Source organism: Nicotiana tabacum, chromosome 23, assembly GCF_000715075.1.
Source record: "Nicotiana tabacum cultivar K326 chromosome 23, ASM71507v2, whole genome shotgun sequence".
NCBI lineage: Eukaryota > Viridiplantae > Streptophyta > Magnoliopsida > Solanales > Solanaceae > Nicotiana > Nicotiana tabacum.
In genome coordinates this window covers 125734044-125744136 of record NC_134102.1, presented here as the reverse complement: position 1 = coordinate 125744136, position 10093 = coordinate 125734044, and the positions used below count along the sequence as shown (strand labels likewise).

Sequence of the window (10093 nt, the reverse complement as noted above, 5' to 3'; positions counted from 1 at the left end):
TTCATAAATGGGATAAAACCTCCATGGACATAATTATTTTCATTCTCAAAACTCGAACCTGAAAACTCTCTAATTAAGAGTTGATAAATCGTATCTATCCCACCATAATCCTTGGTGGTCAGTTTTCTTTTTTATTAATACAGGAAAGTTATATATTATAATTTTGATGGTTAGCTTTCAGTTGTATCATGTATGCACAACTAACCTTAAAACTTAAACGCGGCTGTTTGTTTCAGAAAGGAGGAAATTGATTAAATAAAAAATACAAGAAAAATGTATCGTTTCTAATGGGTGACATTTAAAAATCATACTGGAAAGGCATGAAAAAAAACTAAATTTAAAATCATACACAAGATAATATCTTTTTTAGTCCCTTCCAACAATTACAGTTCAAAAAGAAGAACAAGAGACTGCAATGCCATTACCAAAGTGGTCGCGTATTAACAAGTGGAGTTACTACATTGGATCATACATCTATAATTTTCGATTCTCATTCTCAAGCCCAGCCCTCCATGGAAAAAGATTAAGATTATTAAAAAGTAGAGTATCGATTAGTTTATAGCATTAAATACTGATCCCGGTAAATTCTTTAGGGAAGACAAAAACTATAACAAGGAGATAAAAAAAAGTTGTAGAAACTGTACCTGGAATTCAAACTTAGGACTTAAAATAAATATTTTGTGTCAACTTTATCACTACACTAAAATTTTTTATTATGAAAAGGAAATTCAACAATTTAATTATATACCTATATGTCTTTAAGTTAAGGAAATATAATTGGACTCTAGCCTTTGAGCCATGTAGACTCACGCGATCCTGCTGAAAATTAGGCTTTTTAGAACCCTAATAGACTCACTCAACACTCTCTAAAACTCAGAAATATTTCAAATGAGTTAATAAAAAAGTTTTTCCGCCTTTTAATAAAAAATATTTTTCATGTATTTTTCTGTGTGATTGTCAGAAATTAACTCATTCCTTCGTACTTAACGCATCCTAAGTACGTAGAGACTCCAAGTGGTCAAATTACTCACTCCGGTTTATGTGAATCTATTTCCTTTTTGGTCCGTTCTAAAAAGAATGATCCCTTTCTAAATTTGAAAATAATTTTGCTTAAACTTACAATTTTACCTTTAATGAGAAACTTTTATTACCACACAAATACTCTGGGCCCTTTTTGAATTGTTTAGAACCACAAATTTCAAAAATCTTCATTTTTCCTTAAACTCCGTATCCAGTCAAATAGGTTCACATAAATTGGAATGGAGGGAATAGTTAGTAACTTTTTTTCGGCAAGAAGTGTTTCTTCTTCCTCTTCAACCCTTTACAATTATGGGGTAAATGGTGTGCATATTTGATAAAATGATTATGTTACCAACAACACAAATTTTATAACCTAACAAATAAGATAAACAAATACATCCTCTTTTTGGTCGGGTGTGTTGTCTTATGGTCTATGGAGTCTTCCCTTTAAGAAGGCTTAGCAAATATGCCCTCAGCTTTCTGACGTTCACTCTCTCTCTCTCTCTCAATCTAGCTCTTTGATCAAAGAAAAAATACAAAAAGCGTGAAAGTACAAAAGCTTTTTAAAAAAATATATATTTTTTGTCTCCATCGCTAACTGGTGGTGGTGGAGAAACCAGTGTGCTTCAGCCTCAGCCACCATTTTTTCCGCCTCCCAAATCTTTTTGCAATGATCTTAGCTTTCTGTTCAAGAGATAAGGTGATAGAAAATATATAGTAGTAGTAATTGCTTTTATATATAGAGAAAGGAAGAAGAAAAGAAAGAAAAAAGAATGATCTATCATATATAGGACCTTTACATTCTCGTTTGCATATTTTTCAGTCATTCTTTTGAAACCCTATTGTTTCTAGCTCATCTTTTTCTTTCCTCTTCAGGAATAAAAAGGTGTTTGTTTTTCTTCCCCTTTTTCATCTGCTCTTACTTTTCTTTGGGATCTGATCATTTTATGAGGACCATAAGGTTTTATGAGAGTTAGAGTTATTCAATTCCCGAGGTGGGAATTAGTATAAAGATATAAAAACCTCTCAAACATTGCTTCTCTTTTTGTCTGCTTCAGTGTATTTATTCAGAAGTTGAAATAGAGTGGAGGCAAAAACAACCATTTTCTACATATCCCTTTATAGTGAGTTGGATTATATTGATCTGAAATCTGAATAGAAGAGTTGAAAGAATCAGATCAAGGGAAGAACAACTCTAGAGGATCATTATAAAGGTTGTTTAGTTATCTTCTCATTTTCTTCTTCTTTGATCACTTTTTTCATAGTCTTGTAATTGTGTCTCAAAAATATTTAAAACTTCTTGTTTTCATCAAATACTTATTCAATACCTAGATTTTATTTATCCCTCCTTTTTCTTGATCTTCTTCTTTTTGCAATTTCAAATTTCTAAACAAGTGTTAGAAAAATAAAGTAGAAATAGACAAAAAATTTAGGATAGATGTGCATTTGTGCTGGGATATATATTTAGGTGCATGCTTTTGAATAATTAGCACTATTTTGATGCTAATAAGCTTCTTATTGTTGCACTTCTTTGAGAAAGTGTGGTTTTTACGTTGGTTATAGTTGAACAAAGTAAAGGTATTTTTTTAAAATTTGATTACACAGTATTTTACTTTATGAGTGGAGGAAACATTATACTTATTGTACTTGTTTCATTCAGGGTTCATGCCTCAGGCTAAAGCAAACTTGAGTAGTTTTAGCCACATCCATCTTCAAGTGATTAGAGCTCTCATGCTTTTATCCCCACAAAAGTTGACAAAACAAAACTCCTCGACATACATCATTTACATTAGTGTTTGTTTTCAACATACGTGTTTACTTACTAATTTACGTAGGAAAACTTTTTTTTTGCTTTGTTTTTTCTTCATTTGTGTTTTTTCAATTTGGATTTTTACTGTCATAGATTCATGGTGATTTATAAGTATAGTTAAAATTTGTTTTTACTTTTTGTATTTTTAGGGCTTGATATCCGGTGTTAAATAGGAAACTCAGTGTAGATATATTATGGGAGTCATCTTTAAGTTTTCTACGGTTTATCACCATTGAATATCTTTTGTTTTTCACCTGTTACTAGCTAGTTTAATGCAAGGATGCATATCTAGTATATATATGTTAAGACGATGATACTAAAAAAAAACCCTTAAATTATCATATTATTCCACTTTGATATAATAAAGCATGCGTTAGTTTCTTTTGATTTTGAAGTTTGGTCTAAAATATGTGGAAAAAGATAATTTTAGTGTCCCCTTTATCCAATCATATGCTTTCTCAGTATAACCCAAATTCTTTCTTCTTCTCCTGCTGCTCTTGTTTTTAACTTATTTTTTCATCTTTATGGAGTACAATAAAATACAATGCATGGAACTATTGTAACATTAAAAGACTGAAATAATATATCGAAATTCATTTTTGAAATTGTCAAACTTAGGCTTGAACTTTTATATTCCCCCTTCCTTCTCCGAGATGCAATCTTTTGTTTCAGTTGTATATGAATACTTCTAGGAAAATCCTTATGTATGAGCATTTGCTATAGAATCCTACGGATGAAACTGTTTAATTTTAATTTAATCAACAATTCCCCTAGCTAAAATTGAAGAAGAAAAACAAATTAATTAACTGTACAAAAACTTAAAAAGTACTAACTCATGAAGGATATTCCATGAGTTTTTTGAAAGAATATTATCACACATGGATGCACATTGAAACTTTAAAATGGACAATCTTCTCCATAAGCTGTGGAATTTATGTAATTCTATTCTTGACTTTTCATGTCTATGTTGTTAATCTTAAAGCATGACTTTTTGCTTGAAAACTGTTATTTAATTTTCAAACAACGATGTGAGTTGATGTTTGAGCCCTAGTTTTGATATTTTTAGGAAATCTATCTGAATCCTAGATGTTATGTTCGTTTGTCTACTTGTTCTCAATTTCATCACTTATGGATTGAAAATATGACATGTATGTATCAATTTGTAATTTTCCATTGCCCTTTTCCCTTTGAATACAGTGTACTATAATTTCGTTACATTTGTATTTCTTTGAAGCTTAAAATATGTGATATACAGTTATAAGCTTTCCTATTAAAGCCCGATAAGAATAAAACAAAATCTTCAGTTTAATTTGCCTTAGAGATTTTGAAGCTAATATTGCTATGTTCACTCTAATGCAGGTCTTGATTTGTGGAGGAAAGACATGAATTCCTTTACACATGTTCCTCCGGGTTTTAGATTCCACCCCACAGATGAAGAATTAGTTGATTATTATCTCAGAAAAAAGATTGCTTCAAAAAGAATCGACCTTGATGTTATTAAGGAAATTGACCTTTATAAAATCGAGCCATGGGATCTTCAAGGTAGTTACTAATTATGTTGCTCGGACCGGATGCGTGTCGGATCCTCAAAAAGCAGTGCATTTTTGGAGGATCCGACGTTGGAGGATCCGACGTTGGAGGATCCGACGCGGGTGCCGCAAGATTTTAGAGAGTCCGAGGAACATAAGTTACTAATATACATAACCCTTGATAAAATGGTCTTGTACTTACTATTTTTATTTGATTTTATCAGAACTGTGCAAGATAGGAACTGAGGAGCAGAGTGATTGGTACTTCTTTAGTCATAAAGACAAGAAATATCCAACTGGAACTCGCACAAATAGAGCTACAAAAGCAGGATTTTGGAAAGCTACTGGAAGAGATAAGGCTATTTATCGTAAGCACATTTTGATTGGAATGAGAAAAACCTTGGTATTTTATAAAGGCCGAGCACCAAATGGACAAAAATCCGATTGGATAATGCATGAGTACAGACTTGAAACAAATGAGAATGGCACTACTCAGGCAAGTATTCTAAACCAAAATACTTGTTAAATCTTGATCACATGCAACCTATCAAAACTATCTCAATTATATTGAAGAAATCTTTAATTATGAAGATTTAATTTCTTCCCCTTGTTACATTTCTCTGGATTAACTACAGAAATGTTTGCTATAGAAAATGAGGGCCAGTTCTAAGTTTATCAAAGTCGGAAAAAACACCCTCATTTTCTTCAATTGATTAAAGGAGATCATTATAATTAAGTTTTGTGCTTTCCTTGACTAGAATCGGCCTTCAGATTTTTTAGGCAGTCAAATAGTTAAGATGCTTCTAACAATCATTCCCTTCCCAATTTTGCTCGGAATGCATTTATAACTAATGTCTCAAGAACCATAAGAACATAATGCTACTATTATCAAAAAGGAAATTATTATCTCTAGAGCTTAAGTTATATAAGAAATTTGTACACTTTTAGGATAATTTAACAGGTTATAATAATAGGTTATTAATTTAATTTTTAGGTTACCGTATCATGCTTAATATGGAGAATTACCTGTTGTTATAATCAACTGAACCCTAATATATAGTGTAAAAGTTACTTACATTGTTAGTGTGCAGAACATAAACTCTATATCCTAACATTATGCTATCGATGATATTTCACCTGCAGGAAGAAGGTTGGGCAGTGTGTAGAGTATTCAAGAAAAAATTAGCAACAACAATGAGGAGAGAAGGAGAGCACGAGTCACTATGTTGGTATAACGATGACCAAGTTTCTAATTTCATGCCAGATTTCGACTCTCCACGTCGTTTTCCAAATCCATATTCTGCAACTGCATACCACAATCCTCACTTAGCTTACACCAATAATATGCAGCAGCCTCCTAATGATGCATTTCTCCAACTTCCTCAATTAGAGTCACCCAAAGTACCTCAATCTTATGGAAGCAATTTGAATCAAATGGTACTGCCCAACTCAATTTATAACACTAATAACAACTATGATCATCAAGCAGTGGATCAAGTGACCGATTGGCGAGTACTCGATAAGTTTGTTGCATCTCAATTAAGTCAAGAAGATGGCTGCAGCAAAATGGAGACATCTGCTGTTGCTTGCTCTAGCTCTCCAGCTTCTGAACAAATGAATCTGCAGCTTCAAAATGATTTTAAGAGTCAAGAAATGGCTTCAGAACTTGCCTCAAGTTCCCAAGTTGATCTCTGGAAGTAATGTCACTCTATAAGTATATGCTAAATCATAGAAAATATATGATGCTTGGACTTAATATTCTTAATTGCCTCAGTTTCTGTACATAATAAAACTCAAATTAAATGTGATGTATTAATGGTCGGCATCCTGCTAAAAGTTTGTATGTTCTATACGAGGCAACCAGTATTTAAAAGGAAAAAAAACTAAAGAGGACTTTCTAATACGTATATAAATTTGTATTCTGAAGACAAAAGTAAGCTGTCCCTGATCTTCTGGCATTTCTGGGATGTTGGATAATGTATTTTCATTAGTGCAGCACTCATATTGCTCTACTACGTACTTTCTTTTTTACAAAAAAGATTAGTTTGGACCATTCTTGATTTGGTGTATCATTCTTGTACACAAGTTATGATAATAGTTTTTGTATCTTTCCAATTTTATCGATGTCTCTAAAGGGGCCACATTGTTCTACTTATGAAATTGAGTGATCTCGAAAAATCTTTGTGTGATATATATACATGAGCCAAAGGTTTATCGAAAAAAGCCTATCTATCTTCACAAGGTAGGAGTACGGTCTGAGTAAGCTCCTCAATTGTGAGACCGCACTGTGTATGTTGTTCTTGTTGTTGTTGGATTGAAAGGTTAACAATGCATCTTTTTCCACCACAACCGCAAAAATTTAGATGAAAATCTCCAGCTGATGGAACTAAAGAATTTGTTGGGAAATACTAAGCTGACAATGAGAACCTCCCGTTTAGTCTAATCCAAAGAAGAAATTGATCCTGATGACATTTCTAAGTAATAATTCTAAGTCACTTTTGGTTGTAGAGGTAAGGTCCATGTCTCCCTCTACTTTGTACTATTTTGCTTATATATAGACATGGTAGGGGTCTTGCCTAACCCCCAAACCAAAGGCTCTAGCCTGAAGGTGATGGCTTCAAATAAAAATAAAAAAGTCTCTGCTCTCTCTTTAACTGCAAAAGGTTTCTATAAGCTGATCAAACTAGGTGCACAGAAGGTTGTAATATCATTAAGCTTTTTCATAATGCTTTTAGCATGAAGGTTGAAATACATTAAACTAAATGCAAAAAGACAAAGTTGTACTCCTATAAGGAGTGTACTAGGTCTATACCCCTAGAAATCCACTTGGGAGAAAGAAGCTTAATATAATGTTCCCTCAGTTCTCTTTACATCTGATTTCAAGATTCAAAGTTGAAAATCTAACAGCATAAATCTATTGTCGATTTCAACTCAAAGAGAAGCGTGAGGTCCGTTGTTCGAGTCTCACTGTCGCCCATTTTTTAAAAAAGGAATGTGTATTGAAGACAAATTAAATAAATAAAGGTATATTATGTCAAATAATTTAACCTTTAAATGAGATGGTTACACACTTAAGTATGATATATATATAACTGAACCTCTAGATGAGAAAGTTCTTAGGAGGTCCGATAACAAAAGTATTTTGCTAGTCGTCATATGATATTGATTCAAATAAATGTAATAGGTCGCAAACTTGATGTCAGTTCAAAGAATATCCTTTAGTAAATGCATGGTTATCCACCTTAATAAGGAGTAAAGCTTCTTAATACAGCTTAATTCTAAACTGCATTAGAAAATTCTTCCTATTAATTATGAGTAACTTATAAGGTTATGTCCAGTTTTCACATAAACTGATAAAAGCCAGCTTGCTAGTCTTAGGTAGATCATGAAGAAAGTTTATAACTGTTACTCCGCAAGCATAATTAAAACTAAACGGATATAAACTAATTAAGCTAAAGTCTGAGGTCCAGAATATTCCCTAAGAAACCTTGGCTAACCCTCTATATTAGCATTAATGACCAAACTTGAAGTCTACTTCAGACGCAAAGCCACTCAAACTTTCTTTGATCAGTTTGTCCTACCTTGAAGTTTAAGTATAGTTGCATAATAAAAATTAATCAAAAGAAAATGAAGCTAACAGAATTAAACTTAAAACATGAATTCCCAGTAAGTTATTGCTTCAAGTTTCATAATTCAGCTCACCTTTCTCTTTGATTTGAAGCCATTGCTGCCAAGCTAGAAGCTCTATGCCTAGAAGAAAAGCTTTATAATAGGAAGCTATTTAGAAAAAAATATGGCTTCCTAGGTTAAGGTAGACGTAGAACAGTAGATGAGTTTGTATTCTAAGAATATTAAGGTGGAAGAAGGTGGACAGGCAGAAGTGTACAAGTTGGTGTGTAGAATTTAATTTTCAGTTGGTTTTAAATACTTAAAGAAAGTGGATAAGAAAGAAAAGAATGAACACAGAATTTCATAACATAATTATGCAATTAGAAGTAGAAATGAAGGACGGTGTCTTTTTCTTTTTGAGGCAGTTATTAAACTTAATCATGCGTTTTTACTTTGCTGTGGTTGAAATTGAACTCAAATATAGACAGTCCCTTTCAAGCAATGCCAATTTTACAGAAGACATCATTATTGAGCGTGCTTTCGTGGTCTCATAATTAACCATTTCTAATGCACTCCGATAGAGAAGGCCAAGGTATTGGGATGGGAGGAGATGGAATATATATATTAATCAAAATAAAATTAATTACCATTTCTTTTTGTTTTCACTTTACGGTAGCAGGAAATTTGTCTTACTTTTTAGATTACCAATCTCACTTATTATGAATGATCACTTGTAATTACCATTTAGTTGATCTAATAGTATAAAATAAATTATGTAAGTAAACGATAAACTAACTAATTCACCATTTTTTTATTTGGGACTGAATCCCCGTAATTTTTTGTGTTTCGAGACGAAAAATAGACTTCTGAGACCTAATGGAAATTATGGAAGGGATTGAGCAGGGCATGTGCAGGTCATGTTTGAGTCTATAATTAGGGTTTATATCGATTGTTTTTTGGCACTCTTATGTTGTTTTGAGGACTAAGGAATATAATAAGATTAGCATTGACCCAATTATTAATATTCCATGTGATGGACCATCATTTGGACGTGAACTTTTTACACCCTAGATCCCAGACCATCACTGTCCCAAAAGACAAAAATTGGCCCTTAGTAGTCAATGTATTGTCTTAACTTAGAATTCCAACTTCTTTTTCCTGTATTAAGTAATTAATAAAGTACACAACTAGTGCTTATTCTATGTTTATACTCCACTAATTTGATGCACTCATAGGATCCTGGAATACTTGCTTTGACTTCCTCGATTTTCATTTCTTAAGTCCCGTAAATTTAAATATTGTCCTATCCTAGAAAGTATAGAGTTCTGCTATCCTACTTCTAAAAAAGTTTGAAGCAGTGGTTTTCTCAAGAAAACGTTTAAATCCATGTTTTTGAACCTTTTGGATGAATAAACTAAAGTACAAAAGAAAAAAAAAAAAAAAAATAGTTCGCGAGGGAGTAGTTTGATCTCTTGATAAAGTTGTACGCGGGTGACCGGGCGTCAAGCGTTGAGAGGCGGATTCAGGAGTAAAACTTTATAGGTTTAATTAACTTTTACGATTTTAGTATTGGACCCATTATATTTTTAAAGGTATGGATTCATATCTACTATTTTTACAATTTTAATAAATTTGTACACATAATTTTTTTTAACTCCACATCCAAAGTTGTGGATTTTTTTTTAATCTTAACATTGCAAGTGTCACTAGTTATGAATTTAGTTAAACCCATCACTAGCACATTATATTTGCCCTTGTTCAGGGCGTGGCATATGTGAGTGGTCAACTATTGTTATAAATCTGTATTGATGTAATAAATAATTAAACCATTAAAATTTTTGAAATATATAAACAAAACAGAAAGTTAGAAATACTTGTTTAACGAAATAAATTCTGAAAAAACAGTATAGGAATAAATCGAGCCCACTGAATACACAGTGTGTCCTTAAGAAAATTATTCCCCTCAAGTACCCGAGGTGCTAGAATATATCCTCCTAGGATAGAATGATTTAACTCACCGGAGTGTTGGTACCAAAAACGCCGGTGAACAGCGAGTCACTCGAAGGCTGTAAAACACACTGGAATTTTTGTGCAGAAGAAGAAGAAGAAGAAGATCAGAAAATTT

General features: G+C 32.5%; 1 protein-coding gene across 2 annotated transcripts; it reads left to right on the top strand.

Moving 5' to 3' along the window:
- Window positions 1–1485: 1485 nt before the first annotated feature.
- On the top strand, window positions 1486–8046 carry LOC107775898 (NAC domain-containing protein 7-like). 2 transcript variants are annotated; one of them, XM_075246943.1, is made up of 4 exons: window positions 1486–1720; window positions 4190–4372; window positions 4584–4855; window positions 5503–8046. In XM_075246943.1, exons 2-4 carry the CDS (start codon window positions 4213–4215, stop codon window positions 6058–6060), a joined length of 990 nt encoding a protein of 329 aa, XP_075103044.1. In that variant the 5' UTR covers window positions 1486–1720; window positions 4190–4212; the 3' UTR covers window positions 6061–8046. The 2 variants fall into 2 exon arrangements, with proteins under 2 accessions (XP_075103044.1, XP_016451185.1); XM_016595699.2 differs by having other exon boundaries at window positions 1487–2234.
- The last annotated feature ends 2047 nt before the right edge of the window (window positions 8047–10093 follow it).